The 25432-nt window shown below is 43.0% G+C and overlaps 1 protein-coding gene across 1 annotated transcript; it reads left to right on the top strand.

Annotated features, from left to right (window-relative positions):
• The first annotated feature begins 10894 nt into the window (after nucleotides 1–10894).
• LOC122904790 lies at nucleotides 10895–17824 on the top strand. The gene is given in 3 exon segments (XM_044245980.1): nucleotides 10895–11786; nucleotides 11788–14155; nucleotides 14158–17824. Coding segments are annotated over 3 exon segments (5298 nt in total). The 5' UTR covers nucleotides 10895–10952; the 3' UTR covers nucleotides 16254–17824.
• The last annotated feature ends 7608 nt before the right edge of the window (nucleotides 17825–25432 follow it).

Here is a 25432-nt window from a genome sequence, read left to right as displayed (position 1 = left end):
GTTGGGAATGCAAATTGTTACATGCACTTTGGAAAACTATATGGAGGTTCTTCAAAAAGTTAAAAATAGACCTACCCTATGACCCAGCAATTTCACTACTTAGTATTTACCCCCCAAAGATACAGACAGAGTGAAAAGAAGAGCCAATGTTCATAGCAACAATAGCCAAACTGTGGAAAGAGCCAAGATATCCTTCAACAGATGAATGAATAAAGAAGATGTGGTCCATATATACAATGAAATATCACTCAGCCATCAGAGAGGATGAATACCTGATATTTGTATCAACATGGATGGAACTGGAAGGGATTATGCTAAGTGAAATAAATCAAGCAGAGAAAGACAATGATCATATGGTTTCACTTATATATGGCACATAAGGAATAACATGAAAGACATTAGGAGAAGGAAGGGGAAAATGAAGGGGGGTGGGGAATCAGAGGTGGAGACAAACCATGAGAGACCATGGACTCCGAGAAACAAACCGAGGGTTTTATCCCCAGGAGTACAGGTCTGAGAATGGCCAGGTTTACACACTTCACAGCACTCACCATAGCACATACCCTCCCCAATGTCTATAACCCCACTCCCCTCTCCTAAACCCCCTCCCCCCAGCAACCCTCAGTTTGTTTTGTGAGATTAAGAGTCACTTATGGTTTGTCTCCCTCCCAATCCCATCTTATTTCATTCATTCTTCTCCTACCCCCTTAACCCCCCATGTTGCATCTCTACTTCCTCATATCAGGGAGATCATATGATAGTTGTCTTTCTCCGATTGACTTATTTTGCTAAGCATGATACCCTCTAGTTCCATCCATGTCATCGCAAATGGCAAGATTTCATTTCTTTTGATGGCTGCATAGTATTCCATTGTGTATATATACCACATCTTCTTTATCCATTCATCTGTTGATGGACATCTAGATTCTTTCCATAGTTCAGCTATTTTGGACATTGATGCTATAAACATTCGGGTGCACGTGCCCCTTCGGATCACTACGTTTGTATCTTTAGGGTAAAAGATACAATTGCTTTTGTGCAATTGCTGGGTCATAGGGTAGCTCTATTTTCAACATTTTGAGGAAACTCCAAGCTGTTTTTCAGAGTGGTTGCACCAGCTTGCTGGCACAAAAACAGACAAACAGATCAATGGAACAGAATAGAGAGCCCAGAAATAGACCCTCAACTCTATGGTCAACTAATCTTTGACAAAGCAGGGAAGAATGTCCAGTGGAAAAAAGACAGCCTCTTCAATAAATGGTGTTGGGAAAATTGGACAGCCACATGCATAAAAATGAAATTGGACCATTTCCTTATACCACACATGAAAATAGACTCAAAATGGATAAAGGACCTCAATGTGAGAAAGGAATCCATCAAAATCCTTGAAGAGAACACAGGCAGCAACCTCTTCTACCTCAGCCGCAGCAACATCTTCCTAGGAACATCGCCAAAGGCAAGGGAAGCAAGGACAAAAATGAACTATTGGGATTTCATCAAGATCAAAAGCTTTTGCACAGCAAAGAAAACAGTTAACAAAATCAAAAGACAACTGACAGAAAGGGAGAAGATATTTGCAAACAACATATCAGATAAAGGGCTGGTGTCCAAAATCTTTAAAGAACTTAGCAAACTCAACACACAAAGAACAAATAATCCAATCAAGAAATGGGCAGAAGACATGAACAGACATATCTGCAAAGAAGACATCCAGATGGCCAACAGACACATGAAAAAGTGCTCCACATCACTCGGCATCAGGGAAATACAAATCAAAACCACAATGAGATATCACCTTACACCAGTCAGAATGGCTAAAATTAACAAGTCAGGAAATGAACGATGCTGGTGAGGATGTGGAGAAAGGGGAACCCTCCTACACTATTGGTGGGAATTCATTTATCCCTTTTAAAGACAATTTATAGAAAAGCTATTATGTCGTATTATTGCATTATTTGCAAGAAAGAAGTTATATCTATATCCTAATGTAAATTCATAGTATGATTCTATTAATTTGTTACTTTAAAAACATGGTTTTCCTTAAAAATAAAGAATTTGTATCTAAATTTTGGTGTCTTTTATAAATGCCCACTAAAAGATATATGTGTGTAGGCATACCTGGGTGGCTCAGTCAGTTCAGCATCTGATTCATGATTTCGGCTCAGGTCATGATCTCAGGATTGTGAGATTGAGCCCTGTCTCAGATCTGCACTCAGCACAGTCTGCTGTGGAGTCTCTCTCCTGTTCCCTTTGCTCCTCTCCCCACTCACTTACTCACTCAGTCTGTCAATCAAATCAACAAAATAAAAATCTTTAAAAAAAGATATATGTGTTTAAACATCACCTCTTTAGTTCCTTGCAAGTATCAGAAAATGACATTTCTGAACATTGTATTCCATCTCTTCACTGATGATCTCAAATTTTTATCTCCGAACTGAGTTACTCTCCTAAGCTCCACATTCACATATCCAGCTTCTTATTTGATACCTTTGTCTGGAGCCCTGATAGGTATTTCAAACTTAATGTTTCCAATAGAAATACAGACTCTCTAGTCTCTCTGTCTCAATCCCAGATCTAATTTTCTCTAAGCCATTATACAACAATTATGTCAATTGCTAATTAAAAGAAGAAAAAGATATCAAGAAATCATTCTCAACTATTTTCTTTCTCTTATTCTTGCATGCAACACGTCAACGAGCTCCATCCCCCACTTCTAAAATAACTATTTCAAATCTGACCACTTCTCTTTATTTACCTTGCCATAACTTGCCCAAACAACCCTAATTTCTTGCCCCAATTTCTTTTTTTTTAAGATTTTATTTATTTATTTATTTTATTTATTTACAGACAGAGATCACAAGTAGGCAGAGAAGCAGGCAGAGAGAGAGGAGGAAGCAGGCTCCCCGCTGAGCAGAGAGCTGGATGTGGGGCTCAATCCCAGGACTCGGAACAGAAGGCAGAGGCTTTAACCCACTGAGCCACCCAGGCACCCCCTTGCCCCAATTTCTACAGCAACTTCCTGTTACTCTTCTGCTTAAAACCTTCTGAAGGCTTCACATTGTACACGACAGTTCATTTTTTTTTTAAGATTTTATTTATTTATCAGAGAGAGAGAGGGAGAGCGAGCACAGGCAGACAGAATGGCAGGCAGAGGCACAAGCAGGCTCCCTGCTGAGCAAGGAGCCCGATGTGGGACTCTGTCCCAGGACGCTGGGATCATGACCTGAGCCAAAGGCAGCTGCTCAACCAACTGAGCCACCCAGGCGTCCCTCACAGTTCATTTTCAAAAGTATGTATACAAAGTAAGTACACAGTGTCAAAGAATGCTAGCACTCCCCAGCATCCTGGTTTCTTCTCTTCTTGGACATGTAGCTAAACTACATTCCCCACCTCCCTTGTGGAAGCAGGCTGCATTTGGACAATGGAATGTAGGCAGAGGTGACTGTCACTCCCAGGCTACCCACCACCCCGCCACCAAATTTCCCCTGTGGTATCCTCTAGTTTCTCTTCCTATTATGTGGCAAAGTTGGAAGCTCTATGTTAAAGATGGTATTCCCACAAGATGAAAGGAGGATGGCTTCCTCCATCTCCATGGAGCGAACCACTTACCCCAGGCAATTCTTACTGGAATGTGATATATATAAGAAATAAATGTTGGCTTTATGAAGCCACAGTTTTATTCACCACCTGATTTGGGTCCTGTTCATCTCTTCAACCTCATATTTTTTTTTTGTTTTTAGTTAACACTCTCTTCTTTCTTACTTGGCACCAGTTTCTTTGGAATTTTTTCTACCCATTAATTCAGACAAATCAGAATATTTGCACTTGCTATCTTTCTGCTTGGATCGATCTCTACTTCAGGTCAAAACATGACCACTTCCTTCTCTTCAATGAGATTACCGACTCAAATGCCATTTTTTCAAAGAGGCCTTCCCTGACTACCCATCTGAAACAGCCCCGCTTTCTATATTATGCTAATACGTCTTTGTCTTAGCAATTGTTAGTACCATAGTATATTGTGTTCAATTTTTGCTCCTTTCTTCCTAGAATGTCAGGCAACAGGAGGGATTCTTCATATTCACTGTTATGGCACCAAAATAATGCTTGGCCCATAGTAGGTACTCAATAAATACTTGTTAACTGATTGACTATGACACATAGGTATGTCATTTGAAGATAGGAGCAGTATCCTACAGCTGAAATGTATATAAAGCTTAAATCTCACAATATTTCTAATGTAATGTTTTATTTAATTGTGTGCAAATAAGGTAACAATGGAAAGGTATAGGATTTGGGGACGCCTGGGTGGCTCAGTTGGTTAAGCAGCTGCCTTCGGCTCGGGTCATGATCCCAGCGTCCTGGGATCGAGTCCCATGTCGGGCTCTTTGCTCGGCGGGGAGCCTGTTTCTTCCTCTGCCTCTGCCTGCCATTCTGTCTGCCTGTGCTCACTCTCTCCCTCTCTCTCTGATAAATAAATAAAATCTTAAAAAAAAAAAAAAAGAAAGTTATAGGATTTGGAGGCAAAAATATCCAATTCAAGTTTTGAACCTGTTGTGTGATCCTAAGAACTCATTCTTTCTTAGGCTTTGTCCCCACTATTTACCCAGTGGAAATGTTATAATATATGCTTTATTCTGATGGCAGTCTCGTGAGATATCATGTTTGTAAGTAAGTAGTTCAAACTATATAGAGTTCATATAGTATAAGCGTTAAGACCGTGAATGTGTTTTTAAATACATATAAAGTGCTTTGTGTGTAGATATCTTGTATGTCTAAATGCTTTCTGAGTAAGCAATGCTGATAAGTGATGTGTATGTTGATTAGAAAAATTATTACTTATTATTAAAATGCGAAGTTCTATGAGGTGCATGATACTTTTAGTCATCATTTCCTTGGGACTTCAAAATAAAAAGGTGTTCTGGGTTTTTTTCCCCCCATTCCACATGAGTTCTGTAGCTCAAATTTTTCTTTAGCATGCTGTTATTTTCTGTCTGGTGAGGGTGAATTGAATGTCAATATATGAGTGAAAACCTAAATTTTTGTTCTCACAGAAATGTAAAGTTTCCCTTCAGTGGTTCTGTTGAGCATTACTTGGAAAGTCCTATGCTCAGATCACCCTTCATTGGCCTAAAATCTTCCTAAACTCTCCAAACTGGGAATAAACAGTAATTTGGCAACAAATATTTATTGTTCATAAGCAAGTCTTACAATTGGACTATTATCTGTGTGTGCTTTCCCCAGAAAACAACATGTATTACTACAAACAGAACATGTAATTCTTATAAAATTCCTGTGAGAAATGCTGTTCAAGAAGTTAGGGCCGGATGCTGTTTGATATTGCCACTGGAAAAAGCAAGACTTGTCCCTAGAAACTGCCCCAGTGAGGAGGTGAGTTAGAATTGGTTGTCATCCCTATTCCCAATTCTTCTCGAGAGTATATAATAAAATGATCAGAATAAATCCTGCCTTTGAAGTCCCTGTTCCACCTTCCAGGGAAACTGTAGGTTGTAGACAGTCTCCTCTGTGTCTGCCTCCAAGACCAAGGAGGCCAGCTTAAGGTGGAGACTGGGGAAGGTCTTAGATTGCTCAGGAGTTTCCTTTTTCAGCAAAGGCCGAAATGCAATGTGAGATATATCATAATTGATTTTTTTTTTTTAAAGCATTGCTTCAGGGAAAGGAGTAAAGGGAAGAATAGAATGTTCCTTTGACTTTCTTTTGGTCTCATGATGTGCTGAAACATCCGTCTTATTACTTATTAAAAAGACAATCAAAATAGGCCTAATCCTGAGAAGAAATCATTTCTGATTTTGACAAAGGCCCTAAACAAAGTTGTTTTTAAATGCCGTTACGCAAGTTTTCACAAAGCATGTGTTAGCAGCTTTGTCCTATTCTGTATTACTGGCAAAAGAAAATTTTCTTGATTTTGTTAATGAAATCTACAAATCAAGAACATTTGAATAGAGACCTAGGAGAGCACTTCTATTAATGTTTTATGATACTTATTTAAAAGAACATAAAGGAACCTGAGAGATTTTGTGTCAGGATGGAATTGAAATGCATTATTGCTTACCAATGAGAATATACAGGAGTTTCTTCATAAATTGGATTCCAGCTAACCTAATACTCTGTTATAAAAGGGCTTTTACCTTATGGATGTGTATTATTAGCAAACTTTATGGTGCTAAGTATATTGCATTTATATGTCTAGTGGGGCCTGATCCAGCTTTTGAAAATTGTGCTTAATTAAACACTTGTGCCTCACTAAACATGCTTACTCTGGAGCAAGGAAGAGAATGTGATCACACGAGCCAATATTGTGGGTGTGATATGGGTTAGGTACCAGTGTTTGCTTATCCCTCCTTTTGCAGAAAGAAACTGTACTGTGGCTAACCTTTTTCTTTTCTTCTACACTGGACAGATCTTGTTGTATTAAAAACCTGACGTTTTTCAGGAAAACAAACAAAAACAAAACAAAATTCAAAGTGGTCCCAAACCACAGCTCTTAGGATAAATTCCATAGACATTTTAGAAAATGTAGATGCACAGTCAGCAACTTTAGATGGTCTAGTAAGTGTAAAATGAAGTGGAAGTGAAAACTTACCTTCCTATTCTCATTCATGTCCCAAACCTGAAGTTTGCCACTTTTGGAACTGTCTTGGTATATACATTCACAAAAACACTGTGTACCTGAATACATCCTTATATACCAATAGGAAAATACACTTTAGGAATTGATCGTGAAAGGCAAGATGCTATCACAGTGTGATAAACCAGACTTTTTAAATTTAATTTTAATTAAATTTAAATTTAGTTCATCCTGGAGAGCTTTTCTTAGTAATGAGTACAACTCTACTCAGTCTTTTCAGTCAACATGTACTAATTCCATCATGTGGATGGACCATAATTTATTCAACCACTCTCTTATTAGTGAATATTTAGATTTTTTTTCTTTTGCCAGGCAAATAATGCTGTGTGATACACAAGCCTCTATCTTTCAGTGAGTATTATAGAGAATAAATTCTCAGAAGTTGAATTGCTGGGTTTAAGGGCAGGTACATTTGAAATTTTGGTGACTTTGCCCAATTCCACAATAAAAGGTTGTATGTGGTTTACAATTCCATGAGTCATAAGTTAGAGTGACTCTTCCCATAATTTTTTCAGAACTGGCTTTTAACTAGTCTTTTAGTTTCTGCTTAGGGGTTTGGATGAGTGTAAACTGCTGAGTAAAATATTTGCAAAGTAAATTAATAGAAAGGTACTCCTTCATATAACCATAGAGGATTTGAAAGCTGAGCTCAAGAGTTTGTCTCTTGGTCATTCAAAAACAGTAGATGCCTACCAACCCAAGGTAGCCTGTCTGGCACTGTATCCTGCTTGCTTTCTTGGGAACATGGGAAGACACTTAAATGTGTCTTTCGTTAGTCTTGGAAGAAAACTTTCTTGATGTCTACTGTGATTTTTAAACTCTTTTCTAGCCAACTCATTTTTATTCATGTATTACTTCCCTGAAACTTTTGCTGCAAATGAATTTGGTTATTATAGGTATTAATGCTTGATATATTTTCTAGACTTGTCTTGATGAAAGCTTTAGCAAAATAATAGTGATCTTTATACCAACAACTACAAAATAAAGAGTTTTATAAAAGTTTATTTTACTCCATGACTTTATTTTATCATTTCAGGCTAGGCATAAAATCTTTCCTTCAAAACTGGATGGTCGTTAAATTGTTCTGTTAGCCACACCTACTTCAGTGGAGGAATCTGGTCCTGGTTGGTTGGTTGATCTTAATGTGGTTCCTCATCTCAGGTAGGTTTTCTTTGTTATCATTATTATTATTTTTGTTTCAATTTATTCGTTGTTGTTTGATTGTTGGAAAAAGATCAGCAAACTTTTTCTTTTCCAAGGTTCTCTCTGAATCCTGGGAACTAGCAGAGTATTAAGCAATTTCTCCTTAAGCCAAAATGAGTTTCAGGGTTCCTTTTATCTCTAAAAATGGTGATATTATGAAAAGTTTCATTTTGGATTTTCTGTCTACTTGGGGAGGACCGCTTTCATGTAAAGCATTTGCATTTCAATCACTTAGAGGGTTGGTCTGTGAGGACAACCTTTTGTCCATGGTTAATTTTAGTGGGTTCTTTCATTTGCTGTTATCTACACTGGCATTTCCACTTGGCTGACTTCTATCTCTTCTCTCATCTGGGCTTTCATTAGGCCTGGTTGACCTGAATTGGCTCTGTTCACTGTCTTTTATTTCACATGTGCTCCTGTGACTCCCTCTGTCAGGTGGTCTTGGCGGTGGGCATTCATTTCGTTCTTGGCAGAGTTCCCCGTGTGGAGTTGTGGTGCATGCTTGTGTCTTGTGATGACAATGCCCAGTCTCTTCCTTTATCTCTACACCTACCCTTCAGCCAACCTTCACTGCAGTCCAACATCTTTTATTTAGTGGTAACTGGGTCATTTTATAGCAGGAACTGCCTTTTCAAAATTTAGTTCTGAGAGTCAACTCTAGCATTGAAAAAGATAAAATAAGATAAAGCCTCAGCTGGTTAAATTTCCATATTTTCTGGTATCTTTTGCCTACATTGTTAGACTTAGTCTTTGACAAAATAAAATGAAGCTACAAAATAACTTTATTCTTCCTGGGGATAATATTTCTTCTAAATACCAAATATCTGGTTTTTTTCCTCCAGTTTTAGTGATGCATAATTGACAAATAAGAATTATATAAATTTAAGGTGTACAATTTGATGTTTTCATATATGTATACATTGTGAAATAGTCACCAGAATCAAGCTAATTAACATATCCTTCATCTCACACAGAATTAAATTTTTCTTGCTTTCTTTCTTTCTTTTTGTGGTGACAACACTGAAAATATACTTTCTTGGCAAATTTCAGTTATACAATACAGCATCAACTCTAGTCCCCATCTCTGGAACTTATTCATCCTGGATAACTGAAATTTTGTGCCCTTTGACCAACATCTATTTCTCCCTTCTATCCCTGGCAATGATTGTTCTACTCTCTACTTTTGTGAGTTGGAGATTAGATTCTACATATAAGGGAGATCATGCAGTATCTGTCTTTTTGTGTCTGGCTTATTTCACTTAACTTAATGTGCTCTGGGCTCAACCATGTTGTCACAAATGCCAGGATTTCCCTCTTTTTACATGGCTGAATAATATTCCATGATGTGCATGTAGGTATCTATCGCTTTTTAAAAATGCACTTATTTGGGGTGTGTGGGTGGTTCAGTGGGTTAAGCCTCTGCCTTCCGCTCAGGTCATGATCTCAGGACCCTGGGATGGAGCCCTGCATGGGGCTCTCTGCTCAGCAGGGAGCCTGCTTCCTCCTCTCTCTCTGCCTGCCTCTCTGCCTGCTTGCGATCTCTCTCTCTCTCTGTGTCAAATAAAGAAATAAAATCTTAAAAAAATAAATAAAATGCACTTATCTGTTAATGAACTTTCAGTTTGTTTCCGTATCTTGGCTATTGTGAATAATGCTGCAAATGGGAGTGGTGATATCTGTCAGGGATGCTGGTTTTATTTGTTTTTTTAAGATATATACCCAGAAGTAGAATTGCTGGGTCATATAGTAGTTGTATTTTTAATTTTTGAGAATCTTCCACTTGCTTTTTATAATTGTTATACCAATTTACATTCCCACCAATAATATGCAGGGGTTTCTTTTTCTCTGTATCCTGGTCAACTCTTGTTATCTTTTGTCTTTTTGATAATAGCCTTTCTAACATGTGTGAAGTATTACCTCACTGTGGTTTTCATTTGTGTTTTTCTGATGATTAGTAATGTTTAGTACCTTTTCATGAAGAGACCCCTCTTCCCTTCCCCCTACTTGGACAATCCTCCCTTATCCCAGCACAGCCCTGGAGTTAGGGGGGGGGGGGCAACGGCATGTTGCGGGGGAAATAGGTACACTTGCTGCGCACGGCCTGTTACGCACAGATAGTCACGTAGGCAAAGGGGGGGGTCGCCTAAGTATGTGGACCTAGTCACGTAGGCAGGATGTTTCTCTGCTGAGTAATAAGATCCAACTCCCCCTCCTCACTCCCCCTCCCCACCTTTCTCTTCGCTCGCTGGGGTCCTTCAAAGCCAATCTACAAACACCGAGTATGCCTTATATTCAAACCAGCCAATGAAAACTTTGTAACTATGTTTCTGTTTCTGTACGTATGTTTTCGCTTCCCCGTACCCCATAAAAAGGCCCTGAACAAAGGGCTGGGGCGCGAGAGTCCTCCTAAGACTTGACCGCCCGCAGGTACCTGTGTCTACTCAATAAACCTCGTGCTGTTTGCATCTGATCAGCGGACTCGGCTTGGTTTTTGGGTCCGGGGGTCTCCTCCTAAAACGGGGTCCATTCCGGGGTGCTTGGAGCCCCGGGGGGGGATCTTTCATTGGGGGCTCGTCCGGGATGTGAGACCCCCACCCAGGGACCACCGACCCACTGTCAGGAGGTAAGCTGGCCAGCGCTATATTCGTTGTGTTTGTGGTTATAGTTAGACCTGTTACTTGTGATTTCGCGTTGTGTCTGTAGTGGTGTCTGGATCTGTTATTTGTAATTTCGCGCACGCGTTTGGTTTTGGTTTGGGGTTCGATCGGATCCATTTGTATTTGGTGAGGGCCAGAAGGAGCTGACGGGCTCGGACTTCTCCCTCACAGCCCTGGAAGACGTTCCAGAGGCGTTTGTAGTCCCGCCGGGCGGGACATTTGAGTCCTTTGGGACATCTATGCCCCGGGGCAGCGGGGCATTTGGAGCTCGGCCGGTATCGGAGGGATACACGGCCTTAGTTGGAGAGGGGGAATCCGGACCCCCTGAATCTCCGCTTGAGTTTTTGCTTTCGGTTTGGCGCCAAAATCGCGCAGCGCATTTGTTTGTTCTGTGTCTGAGTCTAGTCTTTGTCTCTGTGATAATAACTCTTTTTTTTCTTGAAATTATGGGACAGACAGTGACTACTCCTTTAAGTCTGACCCTAAGCCACTGGAGCGACGTCCGAGACCGGGCAAACAACCAATCGGTGGAAATACGGAAAAAGAAATGGGTCACCCTTTGTTCCTCCGAGTGGCCCACTTTCAATGTGGGATGGCCACGCGATGGCACTTTTAACCTTGATATTATTTCTCAGGTGGAAGCCAAAGTTTTCAGCCCCGGACCCCATGGGCATCCCGATCAGGTGCCCTACATCGTCACCTGGAGGGCTCTGGTTTCAGACCCCCCACTCTGGGTCCAGCCCTTTGTTCTCCTTCCCAAACCCTGCTCCTCCCCTATCACCCCCACTGCGCCGCCTCCCCTAAAAGAGCAACTGTCCCACCCCCAAACCACGCCCTCCAGGGAGACTGCGCAACCCACCCCTCCCCCACCTACTCCCACTTCCTCTTCTCTTTACCCTGCCCTTACCCCACTCCAGGATAAATCCCCAAAACTTCCCAAGCCTGTTCAGCCTGCTCCCAAGCCTGTTCAGCCTGCTCCCGAGCCTGTTCAGTCTGCTCCCGTTTTGCCTCCAGACACTGAGTCCCCTCTTATCGACCTGTTAACGGAAGAACCCCCTCCCTACCCGGAGGCCACAACAGAAGAGCGAAAGCCTAGTTCCCTGGCGTCACCCATTGCGGGGCGACTCAGGGACCGACGTGCACAGCCACCAAGTCAAGTCTCCCAAGCTTTCCCCTTGAGGGAAGGTCCTAACGGTCGGCCACAGTACTGGCCCTTTACTGCTTCTGATCTCTATAACTGGAAGCAACATAACCCTCCCTTCTCTAAGGACCCCCGCCACCCTGACTAACTTGATTGAATCTATTCTAGTTACCCATCAACCCACTTGGGATGATTGTCAACAGCTGTTGCAGACTCTGCTGACCTCGGAGGAAAAGCAGAGAGTTCTTCTGGAAGCCCGAAAGAACGTACCGGGCGATGACGGGCGACCAACCCAGTTGCCTAATGAGATCGACATAGCTTTTCCCTTAACCCGCCCTAACTGGGACTTCGCCACTTCTGCAGGTAGGGAGCACCTTCGTCTCTATCGCCAGTTGCTCATAGCGGGTCTCCGAGCAGCCGCAAGGCGGCCCACTAATTTGGCTCAGGTTAAGCAAGTAATACAGGGAAGGGAAGAGACACCTTCTGCCTTTCTAGAGAGACTTAAGGAGGCTTATAGGATGTACACCCCGTATGACCCTGATGATGAAGGGCAAGCAACTAGTGTATCAATGTCCTTTATCTGGCAGTCAAGCCCTGATATTAGGGGCAAATTACAGAGATTAGAAGGGCTACAGGGGTATACACTTTCTGACTTATTAAAAGAGGCAGAAAAGGTGTTCAATAAAAGAGAAACTCCGGAAGAGAAAGAGGAGAGAATATGGTTAAGAATGAAAGAGGCACAGGATGAAAGAGATAAAAAGCGGAGCAGGGAATTGACTAAGGTATTGGCCACCGTAGTTACTCAGGGACAGGACAGAGAGGGAGTCAGGATGGGAGAACGAGAACGAAGAAGGACCAAATTAGACAGAGACCAATGTGCCTATTGCAAGGAAAGAGGACACTGGGCCCGAGAGTGTCCCAGGAACCCCAAGAATCTCAGAGGACCCTTGACGCCCAAACCATTGACTTCCCTACTGACGTCGGAAGACTAGGGAAGTCAGGGCCAGGAGCCCCCCCCTGAGCCCAGGATAACTTTAAGCGTCGGGGGGCAGCCAGTTACCTTCCTAGTCGACACCGGGGCCCAGCATTCAGTCCTAACCCAGACTCTAGGACCACTTAGCAACCGAACTGCTTGGGTACAAGGAGCAACTGGAGGAAAGAACTATCGATGGACCACGGAACGCAGGGTCCAGCTGGCTACCGGTAAGGTGACGCATTCATTTCTACACGTACCCGATTGCCCCTACCCGTTACTGGGGAGAGACCTTCTAACCAAACTAAAGGCCCAAATCCACTTCAACCCAGAAGGGGCGGCAATAACAGGCCCCAATGGAGGACCCTTACAGGTCTTGACCCTCCATTTGGAGGAGGAATATAGACTATATGAACCTGAACAGACCCCAGAGGTCCAAAATGAAGCTTGGCTGAGAGAATTCCCTATGGCCTGGGCGGAAACGGGGGGCATGGGGATGGCTCGTCAACAGCCCCCTCTCTTAATCCAACTTAAGGCAACAGCCACCCCAGTGTCAATAAAGCAGTATCCAATGTCACATGAAGCCCGCCAAGGCATAAGGCCCCATATTAAGAGGCTTCTTGATCAAGGAATCCTAATTCCCTGCCGGTCACCTTGGAATACACCTCTCTTACCAGTAAAAAAACCTGGCACAGGAGATTACCGGCCAGTACAGGATCTAAGAGAAGTCAACAAAAGAGTTGAGGACATACATCCCTCTGTGCCCAACCCATATAATCTACTGAGCACCCTGCCCCCTTCCCATGAATGGTATACGGTGCTAGATTTAAAGGATGCCTTTTTCTGTTTAAGGCTACATCCAGTGAGCCAGCCACTCTTCGCCTTTGAGTGGAGGGACCCAGATCTAGGGCTCTCAGGACAGTTAACTTGGACCCGGCTTCCCCAGGGTTTCAAGAACAGTCCCACTCTGTTTGATGAGGCGCTGCATAGAGACTTAGCTGATTTCCGGGTGCAGCATCCTTCCCTGGTACTTCTTCAGTATGTCGATGACCTCCTCTTGGCTGCTAACTCCAAGGAAAATTGCCTGAACGGCACTAAAGCCCTCTTACAGGCACTGGGACAATTAGGGTATCGGGCCTCAGCCAAAAAGGCCCAAATATGCCAAAAACAAGTCACCTACTTGGGATATCAGCTGAGAGAAGGACAGAGATGGCTCACTGAGGCACGAAAGCAGACTATTCTCCGCATTCCCACACCTACCACCCCACGCCACCTAAGGGAATTCCTGGGAACTGCTGGATTTTGCCGCCTATGGATCCCTGGGTTTGCGGAAATGGCAGCCCCTTTATACTCCCTCACTAAGCAGGGGGCTCAGTTCCACTGGGGCGAAGAGCAGCAACGGGCCTTTTCCGACATCAAAAAGGCCTTATTAGAATCCCCAGCCCTGGGACTCCCAGATGTGACTAAGGCCTTCGAACTGTTCGTAGATGAAAAACAGGGCTATGCCAAGGGAGTACTAACCCAAAGGCTAGGGCCCGGAAGCGCCCAGTGGCCTACCTGTCAAAAAAGCTAGACCCTGTGGCCACTGGTTGGCCACCCTGTCTGCGGATGGTGGCTGCCATCGCCATCTTAGTCAAAGACGCGGGCAAACTAACTTTGGGCCAATCACTAACCATCTTGGCCCCCCATGCGGTCGAAGCTTTGGTCAAGCAACCCCCAGACAGGTGGCTTTCCAATGCTCGCCTGACTCATTATCAGGCCATGCTTCTGGACACTGATCGTGTACAGTTCGGACCCGTGGTGGCGCTCAACCCTGCCACCCTACTCCCCTTACCCGAGGTTACGGAAACACATGATTGCCTCCAGATCCTAGCTGAGGTCCATGGCACCCGAAAGGATCTGACGGACCAGCCCCTCAAGGGAGCGGACTACACCTGGTATACAGATGGCAGTAGCTTCCTGCACAATGGCGAGCGAAGAGCCGGAGCTGCAATAACTAATGAGACAGAGGTGATCTGGTCCAAGATGCTATCCCCTGGGACATCAGCTCAGCGGGCAGAGCTCATCGCCCTGACTCAGGCTCTACAGATGGCAGAAGGTAAGAAACTGAACGTTTATACCGACAGTCGCTATGCCTTTGCTACGGCCCACGTACATGGTGAAATCTATCGGAGGAGAGGGCTCCTCACCTCCGAAGGAAAAGAAATTAAAAATAAACCTGAAATATTGGCTCTGCTCAAAGCTTTGTTCCTGCCCCAAAAGTTGAGCATTATGCATTGCCCGAGTCACCAAAAGGATAATAGCCCAGTGGCAAGGGGAAACCGACTGGCAGATCAAGCTGCTAAGGAAGCTGCCCTAGGGGAAAAAGAGACCGGGCCCATTCTTACCCTGAGCACATGGCCCCCACAAGAAAATATTAAACCTATGGAATACAGTTCTGAGGATCAGGAGCTGCTAAAGAAAATGGGGGCTACATGGGACCCAAAAGAAGGGGTGTATACCATGGACGAAAAAACTGTTATGCCCACTCTGTATTCTCACCATATAGTCCAATCTTTGCACTCACTGACCCATCTGAGCGAAAACAAAATGAAAACCCTCCTAAATAATGAGCACCAACCGTACTTGTTACTAAACCAAGACAAGGCGTTGCGATCCATAATTAAAAATTGCTTAGTCTGTGCACAAGTAAATACCAGAAAAACCTATGCTGCCCCTGGAGTGCGCATTCGAGGACATCGCCCTGGTGTTCACTGGGAAATCGACTTCACGGAAATAAAACCTGGACTCTATGGCTATAGATATTTATTAGTTTTCGTAGACACTTTTTCAGGATGGGTAGAAGCCTTCCCCACCAAGCACGAGACTTCGAATGTGGTCACCAAGAAACTACTTGAAGAAATCTTCCCCAGGTATGGAATGCCCCAGATATTAGGCACCGACAATGGTCCAGCCTTCGTCTCCCAGGTAAGTCAGAAAGTGGCCAAGTCATTGGGGATTAATTGGAAATTGCATTGTGCATATAGACCCCAGAGCTCAGGACAAGTAGAAAGAATGAATAGAACAATCAAGGAGACTTTGACTAAATTAACGCTTGCAACTGGCTCTAGAGACTGGGTCCTCCTCCTGCCCCTGGCCCTATATAGGGCCAGGAATACCCCCGGGCCCCTAGGATTAACTCCTTTTGAAATATTGTATGGGGCCCCACCCCCTATTGTAAACCTTTTCAATCCTATTGATTCTTATGTTTCTTCTTTTGCTGATCGTGCTACCCTACAAGCTCACCTCCAGGCACTCCAGATCGTTCAGAAAGAAGTCTGGAAGCCACTGGCTGCAGCTTATAGGGAACAGCTAAAAAATCCTACTGTGCCACATCAATTCCAGATCGGCGACCTCGTCTGGGTCCGCAGGCATCAGATCAAGAGCCTTGAACCCCGATGGAAGGGACCCTACACTGTACTCCTAACCACCCCGACGGCGCTAAAAGTCGACGGCATCGTGGCCTGGATCCACGCCTCTCATGTGAAACCAGCCCATCTGGGACCAGACGACTCGGAAACACCCGATCTCAAGGAGGGATGGCGAGTTCAACGCACCCAAAATCCGCTAAAGATAAGACTCGTGCGATCATAACACTGACTATTCTTGTTATAGGTATTCCGAGTTCCCATGGGTCCCCTCACCATGTAAAACAGCTCACCTGGCAAGTCCTGTCGCAAACAGGACAAATAATTTGGAACACCTCTCAGCAGCATGCCCCATTCACTTGGTGGCCTAACTTATACCCTGACATTTGTAAGTTAGCCATGGGAGCTCCAGCCAACTGGGATATAGAAAATTACTTTGACCTACAGAAGCCGCCTTCACAACCGTCCCCACGGGGACGACTCGGGTTGGATCCTTGGGGAGGCTGTGGGGACTGGAGTCAGCGAAGTATGTTAAGGACACTCACCTTCTATGTATGCCCTGGGTTTCACAGACCCAGAGAGTGGACCTCATGCAGGGGGGCATCCCACTTTTTCTGTCACAATTGGGGCTGCGAAACCACTGGTGACACTTATTGGAAGCCCACCTCAGGTTGGGACTATATCACCGTAAGGGCAAATTATTCTCACGCCAGGAGCAGCCCCAAATGGACACAAAACCCAGCCTGTCACAATCAATGGTGTCACCCACTTGAAATAGCCTTCACCGAAGCAGGAAAGAAACAACTTAATTGGGTAAAGGGATATACCTGGGGCCTCAGACTCTATAAAGAACGTTATGATGACGGCCTAACGTTCACCATAAAACTTCTTATAGAAACCCCAAGGGCCGCCATAGGACCCAATCCAGTTCTCGCCTCACCACCTCAAAGGCCTCCCCAAAGATTAAGGTCAACACCAAGACCAACACCACTTTTAACCTCCGCAACTCCCACAGCTATACAAACCAAAAAGGCCCCGGAAATACTTGGAACAGGAGACAGGCTTATCAACCTAGTGAAAGGGGCCTATCAGGCACTTAATCTTTCCAGTCCTGAAAGAGCAAACAATTGCTGGCTATGTCTTAACCCAAGCCCTCCATACTATGAGGGCATAGCCCTCTCTGCCAACTATACTAACTCCACTGTCCCCAGCGCTATATGCTATGGACAAGATCATAGCCTAACCCTCTCACAAGTTTCAGGAGCGGGACTATGTATAGGCACCCCGCCTCACTATGTTAAAAAAACACTTTGTAATTCGACCCATAAAATATGGGCTGGCTCCTATTATTTGATCCCACCCAATGGAACCTATTGGGCATGTAGCACAGGCTTAACCCCTTGTGTATCTACTGCTGCCTTAAACCAGACTACTGACTATTGTGTGTTAGTTCAACTATGGCCTCGAATAACCTACCATTCAGATGAATTGGTTCTTAGCTATCATGAATGGAGTGATCTTCGCCGAGTAAGGCGTGAACCTGTCACCCTAATCACCCTGGCTACGTTACTGGGAGTAGGAGGCATTGCAGCCGGGGTTGGTACTGGGGCAGCCGCCCTGGTCCAAACAGACCAATACCTACTTCTACATCATGCTATGAATGAAGATCTTAGGGCCTTAGAACAGTCAGTTCGAGCCCTCAAGGAATCCCTAACCTCCCTGTCAGAAGTGGTGCTACAAAACAGAAGAGGCTTAGATCTACTGTTCCTAAAAGAGGGTGGCCTATGTGCTGCTCTTAGAGAAGAATGCTGTTTTTTTGCTGACCAGACTGGAGTAGTAACAGAAACTCTAGACAAATTGAAGGAAAGGCTAGATAAGCGTAAAAGAGACTTTGAATCCCAACAGTCTTGGTATGAAGGAGTTTGGAATCGTTCACCCTGGTTTACTTCCCTAATAACCTCCTTAATAGGACCTATAATACTCTTAATGTTAATTCTAACATTTGGGCCATGCATCATTAACAGGTTAACCCAATTTATAAAAGATAGATTGTCGCTTGTCCAAACCATGGTATTAACCCAACAATATCATGCAGTAGGGCAGCGAAAGACTGGCCCCTAATAAAGTAAAAGGTTTTACTCAGGCCAAAAAGAAAATGGGGGAATGAAGAGACCCCTCTTCCCTTCCCCCTACTTGGACAATCCTCCCTTATCCCAGCACAGCCCTGGAGTTAGGGGGGGGGGGCAACGGCATGTTGCGGGGGAAATAGGTACACTTGCTGCGCACGGCCTGTTACGCGCAGATAGTCACGTAGGCAAAGGGGGGGGTCGCCTAAGTATGTGGACCTAGTCACGTAGGCAGGATGTTTCTCTGCTGAGTAATAAGATCCAACTCCCCCTCCTCACTCCCCCTCCCCACCTTTCTCTTCGCTCGCTGGGGTCCTTCAAAGCCAATCTACAAACACCGAGTATGCCTTATATTCAAACCAGCCAATGAAAACTTTGTAACTATGTTTCTGTTTCTGTACGTATGTTTTCGCTTCCCCGTACCCCATAAAAAGGCCCTGAACAAAGGGCTGGGGCGCGAGAGTCCTCCTAAGACTTGACCGCCCGCAGGTACCTGTGTCTACTCAATAAATCTCGTGCTGTTTGCATCTGATCAGCGGACTCGGCTTGGTTTTTGGGTCCGGGGGTCTCCTCCTAAAACGGGGTCCATTCCGGGGTGCTTGGAGCCCCGGGGGGGGATCTTTCATTCATATATCTGTTAGCCATTATCATGTCTTCTTGGGAGAGATGTCTATTCAGGTCTTTTGTCCATTTTAAATCATTTAAATCCATTTTGTCATTTTAAATCAGGAGATATATATATATATATATATATATATATATATATATACATAATATAGCTATTGAGTTGTATGAGTTCCTTATATATTTTGAATATTACCCTTTATTAGCTTTATGGTTTGCAAATATTTGCTCCCATTCTGTATATTGGCTTTTGACTGTGTTGATTGTTTTCTTTGTTGTACAAAAGTTTGAAGCAATTCCCCTTAATTATTATTTTTGTTGTTGTTATTGTGTGTGCCTTTGATGTTATATCCAAGAAATCATTGCCAAGACAAATGTTAAGAAATTTTTTTCCCTACGTTTTCTTCTAGAAGTTTTATAGTTTCAGGTCTTATGTTTAAGTACTTAATCCATTTTAAGTTGATTTTTTTTTAAAGATTTTATTTATTTAGTTGACAGAGAGACAACAAGAGAGGGAACACAAGCAGGGGAGTGGGAGAGGGAGAAGCAGGCCTCCTGCCAAGCAGGGAGCCCCAATCCCAGGACCCTGGGATCATGACCTGAGCTGAAGGCAGATATGCCTAATGACTGAGCCACTCAGGCACCCCTGATTTTTGAGTATAGTGTGAGACAAGAGTCCAGTTCATTTTTCTGTGTATGGATATTCAGTTTTTCCAAAACCATTTATTGAGGAGACTCAACTTTCCCCATTGTGTTTTCTTGGCACCCTTGTTAAAGATAAGTTGACCTTAATTGCATGTCTGTCTGACTGTCTTTCTTTTTTAAGATTTTATTTATTTGACAGAGAGACACAGCAAGAGAGGGAACACAAGCAGGGGAAATCGGAGAGGGAGAAACAGGCTTCCCACTGAGCAGGGAGCCCGATGTGGGGCTCAAACCCAGGACCCTGGGATCATGACCTGAGCTAAAGGCAGATTCTTAATGACTGAGCCACCCAAGCCCCCTGTAGATTTATTTCTGAGCTCTCTACTTTGTTTTGTTGGTCTATATGTCTTTCTTTATGCCACTATCCTACTGTTGATTTTTGTAGCTTTGTAATATATTTTGAAACTAGGAAATGTGATGCCTTCAACTTTTTAAAATTCTTGCTCAAAATTGCTCTGGCTATAAGGAGTCTTTTATGTTTTCATATGAATTTTAAGGTTGTTTTTTCTATTTCTGAAAAGGATGCTATTGGGATTTTGATAGGAATTGCCCTGAATCTGTAGATCATTTTGGATACTATGGACATCTTAGTGATATTAATTTTTGCAGTCCTTAAATATGGGCTGTCTTTTCCTCTATGTCTTCCTTAATTTCCTTCATCAGTGTGAAGTTTCCAGTGTGAACATCTTTTACCTCTTTGGTTATTTCCTAAGTATTTTGTTCTTTTTGTTACTATTATGAATGGGATTTTTAAAAATACTCTTTTGGATAGTTTGTTGTTAGTATATAGAAAGGCCACTGATTTTTGTTTGTTGATTTTATATCCTGCAACCTTACTGAGTAAGTTTTAGTTCTAACAGTGTCTTTTCTTTTCTTTTTTATTGTTGTTGAGTCTTTTGGGTTTTGCACGTATATAATCATGTCATCCACCAACAGAAATAATTTTACTTTTTCTCTTCTGATTTGAATGGATTTTATTTCTTTTTCTTCTCTAATGGTCTGAGAAGGATTTCCAATATTTTGTTGAATAGAAATGGTGACAGGGGGTATCCTTAACTTGTGCTAGATCAGAGAGGAAAAGCTTTCAATGTTCCATATTGATTATGATGGTAACTGTAGATTTTCATCTAGGGTTCTCATTGTGCTGAGATAAACTTCTTCTTTACCTTTTTTGTTGAGAGTTTTGTTTTTTGGTTTTTTTAAATCATGAATGGATGTCAAATGCTTTTGTAAGCAAAAGAGTTAGGGATCTCCAGAAAAAGAAAAAGAAGTCACTTTAGGCCCCCAGCTGTTTTCTGTTTTCCACGCCTTACCGGCTCTTTTTGCTCTACAGTACTTCTTGCGGAACTTCCCTGGTGGTGTCAGAATTACAAAGAAATACAAAAATTTGAACAGTAAAGGATTTTAAGGGAACAAAGGGAATACAAAAACTAACAGTCTCTACCAAGCCAGGAAACAGCCTTACAATAAAATTAGTGGTAAAACTCCCAGTGCCATTTCAAAAGTAAGCAAAGCCCTGCATTCCTTACCTGAGATAAGGAGCCCCAGACCTCATTCAGTTCACACTGGCTCGCTCTCAGGTCAGTCCATAGCCCCTTCTCCTTGTCCCACAGTTAACGTCTGCCTCATTGTAATGTTAAAAACTCTGCGCAAGGAGGAGCACAAACTTGATTAACATAACATAGGATGCCTGTAGGAGCTTGTTAGTGTTCTCTGCAACCTTCTGTCTGCTTTTACATTCGATGACAAAACTCTCTCTGTATTGCATCCAGCACTGGGTGTTATAGGCAAACAATGAATCGTGGAACACTACATGAAAAACTCAAGGTGTACTCTATGGGGACTAACATAACTTAATAAAAAAACACACACACAAAAACAAAAACAAAATTCCCTGTTCTGAATATTCATCCTAACCCTAAATAAAAGCAACCCACTCACCCCCGACTTAGGGAGTCAAGGCTCTGGAAATTATTCCCCATAATTTGCTGCAAATAAAGTTTCCTTTGTGTGACAACTCCACTTGGTATAGTCTCTATAATTCATTATGTTAATGTGGTTATGACATTGATTGATTTGCATGTATGTGTTCAATCATTTTTTCATCCCAGGGATAAATCCCACTTGGCTGGTGGTTTACGATTCTTTCAAAGTACTGTTGATTAGATTTCTGTTTTTAAACATTTATTTTAATTCTATACTGGGATCTCTTTATAGACCTTTGTCTATCTGTCATCTATCATCTATCTCAGTTTAACCTAAGAGGATTCTGGCTTCAATCTTATTCTAAACTGTTTACTGAAACTCCAAAAAGATGCTTTTAAATCTCTTTATAAAGTAATTTTGTTTTATTTGAGTTTTGAGTATCAGGCTTATCACTTAGAGATTACTGACCTTGAATAGACCCTTAACCCTGGGTTCTCCATTTCCTTATTCATAAAATGGAAATGATGATCCTTAAGTGCTTTTGAAAATAGCAAGTGAAATAATATATATGGAAGTGCTTTATAAATAGAAGTATGAAGCTTGCAATAGGGAAGCATTCACCTGTATACATTCTTTAGTCTTCTAAGCCTTTCTATTGTGTTAGACTTTCATCCAGGGAAAAATGATTAGCTGTTGAGACATGTTAAACCAGAGACTGACGTAATTAGACCTGTGCTTTTGAAAGGTCACTCGGGCTGCAGCCTGAGAAAGGCGTAGGTGGCAGCGGGAGTGGTGGCAGACAGAGTGAGGAGATCCCGTAGGAGGCTGTTTGATGGATCACACAGGGGGATCATGACATTCTGTATTTGGCAGCAAAGACCAATGGAAGTGTCAGCTTTGCAAAATTCTGAGGAGGTGGAATTAACCAGATAGGAAGGAGAAGAGTTATAAACAACATACAGGTTTTTGGCTTGATTAGCTAGTGGGAACTTGATAGCTTTTGCCTGGGGTGGGAAACACAGGACAGTTTTTGTTAGCAGGATTTTTCTGCTTTGCATGAGGATAGGAACCACAGAATGAGGAACACATTTGTGGGAGCAGTTATTGGTTTATTTTTGTACAAGCAGAGACTGAGACATTGAAATGGATAAATGTCATTGCAATTGCATAACTTTTCTGAAACTTGGGAGGGACACTGAACTACTGGTAGTAATTGTGGCCATAAGAATAAATGACATTGGGGTGCCTGGTGGCTCAGTGGGTTAAAGTCTCTGCCTTTTGCTCAGGTCACGATCCCAGGGTCTGGAGCTGGGATGGAGCTCTGCATCTGGAAATCTCTGCTCAGCGGGGAGCCTGCTCTCCCTGCCTACTTGTGACTTCTCTCCCCACCTCTCTCCCACTTCTGCCTGCCTCTCTGCCTATTTGTGATTTCTCTCTCTGTCGAATAAATGAATAAAATCTTAAAAAAAAAAAAGAATAAATGAGATTGTTTAGGGAGATAGTTTGTAGCCCAGAAGAGGACAAGGTCTAAGACTATGGTCATTTAACCCATGAACAGAAGAGGTCCACCCCTGCCTATCCCATCAGCTAAAAAGTAGCTAAGATCATCAGGAAAGCATGGCACTTACCTACATCAAGAAATAATGGAGTTTCATGTAAGATTCCAGACATATGAGCATGTTAAAATTTTCTTAGGGTGAATGACAAAAGAGAAAAGTTATCATAGGAAAAAGAGAGAGGGGATAAACAGAAAGAGGCCCCCAAAGAGGCAGCTGTGGATGGATCCAGAGCACTGGGGGAGGGAGCCATTACTCATAGGAAGTTAATTTATGAGAAGGAATAGGAAATAGAGTAGGCACAGATACAGAGAATTGAGGTAGTTTCCATCTGCTGGCTTCTGTTGTTCTCTGTAGAGGAGGAAGTCAGGCCATTTACTGAATGATGACGGATTTGGTGGGGTGTGAGGGTAACAGAGAGTGAATGAAAAAGCTAAAGAAGGAAACATGAAGACACCTGGCTGCAAGTGGCCTTGTCTGCTTGGAGACCTCCAGTGTGTCACGAGACCAGTGTGCTTGTTTGTATCATTTTGCTTGAAATCCTACCTGTGTGTGTGCAGGCACAGGGAAGATGAGAAGTTGGCTGGATCATGTATTGGCATTTAGTTCGGAAAGACTTTCGGAAGGAAAACAGAAAACAAGCATTACAGATGATGGCAAGAGAGTTACTGATGTGATTAAGTGTGATGTCTGGGAATAATGGAGAAGGAAGTCAAGGCTGAAGATAAGAGGCCTCCATTGAAAGGATGGAGAGCCAGTGGTCTCAGTAAGTCAAAAGAACAGATGCCGTGCAAGTTAACGTTGTGAGAGATCTTGGAGGAAAGAAGGTTGTGGTCAGAGAGATTAATATTTGGTCTTAGGTGGTTTGGGGTGGATCAGTGGCTTGTAGGAAAACCTGGACCAAGAAGGAGGTCCAGTATGTGGCTGTTGGAGTGAAGATGAATGGATGTCACTGGAAATGAGGATGTTAAAAACCGATGGGATTAATGGGATGCCTGAGAAATTTTTTTCTTGTGGAAGCCACAAAGACTGATGGTCATGCTTGGGACATATGGGATGACTGTGATCTCAACCCTAAAGTTTTATTGTAGAAGAGAGAGTTGCCAGGTAGTTAAAAGATGCACAGAATTGGGGAGAGAAATGATAATCCAAAGTGAGGAACCCACAGTGGGCAGTCTGGGGTCAAATTTGGACCATAAATTTCTTTTATGTGGTTTATGTTATGTTTTTAAAATTTGGTTAATTTGCTGCCATTTAAAGATGTGAGTTTTCATGCACTGTGTTGGGTCAGCGGCTCCGGGAATGCAGGAGGAACAATAGAAATGACCACCGGGGCCGCCATCTTTTAGCTCCCTACCCCCTCCACCTTTCCTTAACCCTTGTCTCTCCCGCCAAAAGGATGTATGCCCAGGTCATGTCTCCATAGGTAACCTGATACCTATGCAGGAAAGAGAAGTATCAGGACCCCCCACCCCATACCCTCTGATCACCAGATACCCTACCATATATGGATGTGAGCCCATGCCCTGCCTTGGCCCTATAAAAGAGCCCCCGCAGACTCCTCCCAGTTCAACTTCCCCCACTCCCCTTTCCAGTGTCGAGGAACCTCGCCCGAAGGTGCCCACCTCCTCCCCGGTGTGAGTTTCCTGGCTCCCCTTCTCCTGAGGCCTGAAACTTCCCCAGAGAGTGCCTTTAAAAAATCTTGCCTTGCGCCTGCCTTGCCTGGTGTCATGTTTACCTGGCCTGCGAAACCATACACACAGGTACACACATGCATATGTATATATAGGCACACATGTACATACAATATATTTCCAGCTTTGCTTATAAGTTAGAATAATCTGGAAACAACAGCATACATTTTCCTAAACAAGAACTGTATGAGGTAGGTGCTTAGCAAAAATGTGAATCAATAGCAATTTGGCATTTAAAGACTGGTTCCCCCCCTTGCTCTCCCTTTGTCAGTAGGCATATATATTAAGCTTAATAAAATATAAAGAAATTACATAGATTTTTTAAAAAAGATTTTATTTATTTATTTGACAGAAAGAGAGAGAGAGAGATCACAAGTAGGCAGAGAGGCAGGCAGAGAGAGAGGGGAAACTTGCTACCTCCTGAGCAGAGAGCCCGATGTGGGGCTTGATCCCAGGAACCTGAGACCACGACCTGAGCCAAAGGCAGACTTAACCCACTTAGCTACCCAGATACCCCAGAAATTACATAGATTTGCAACAAGATATGAGGTGAGGTCTGCTAAAATATAGTGAAATTTTAAAGATATAACATTCAAACATTATTATATTCTATATATTATAATTTCATGATTTTAAAACAGATTATGGAGCTCATATCAAAGGTCTTGCTTCTTCTATTATGCTTTTGATAATATTAATCCAAAAGTGATTTTGTGCTCTTAGCTAGGTAATTTACTCTTCTACTTTTTAAGTTTTTATGTAAATTCCATTTAG

The sequence above is a fragment of the Neovison vison genome, chromosome 4 (assembly GCF_020171115.1).
Source record: "Neovison vison isolate M4711 chromosome 4, ASM_NN_V1, whole genome shotgun sequence".
NCBI classification, from domain to species: domain Eukaryota; kingdom Metazoa; phylum Chordata; class Mammalia; order Carnivora; family Mustelidae; genus Neogale; species Neogale vison.
Note: the sequence above shows the minus strand (reverse complement) of the source record. Positions and strands in the feature narration are given on the sequence as shown.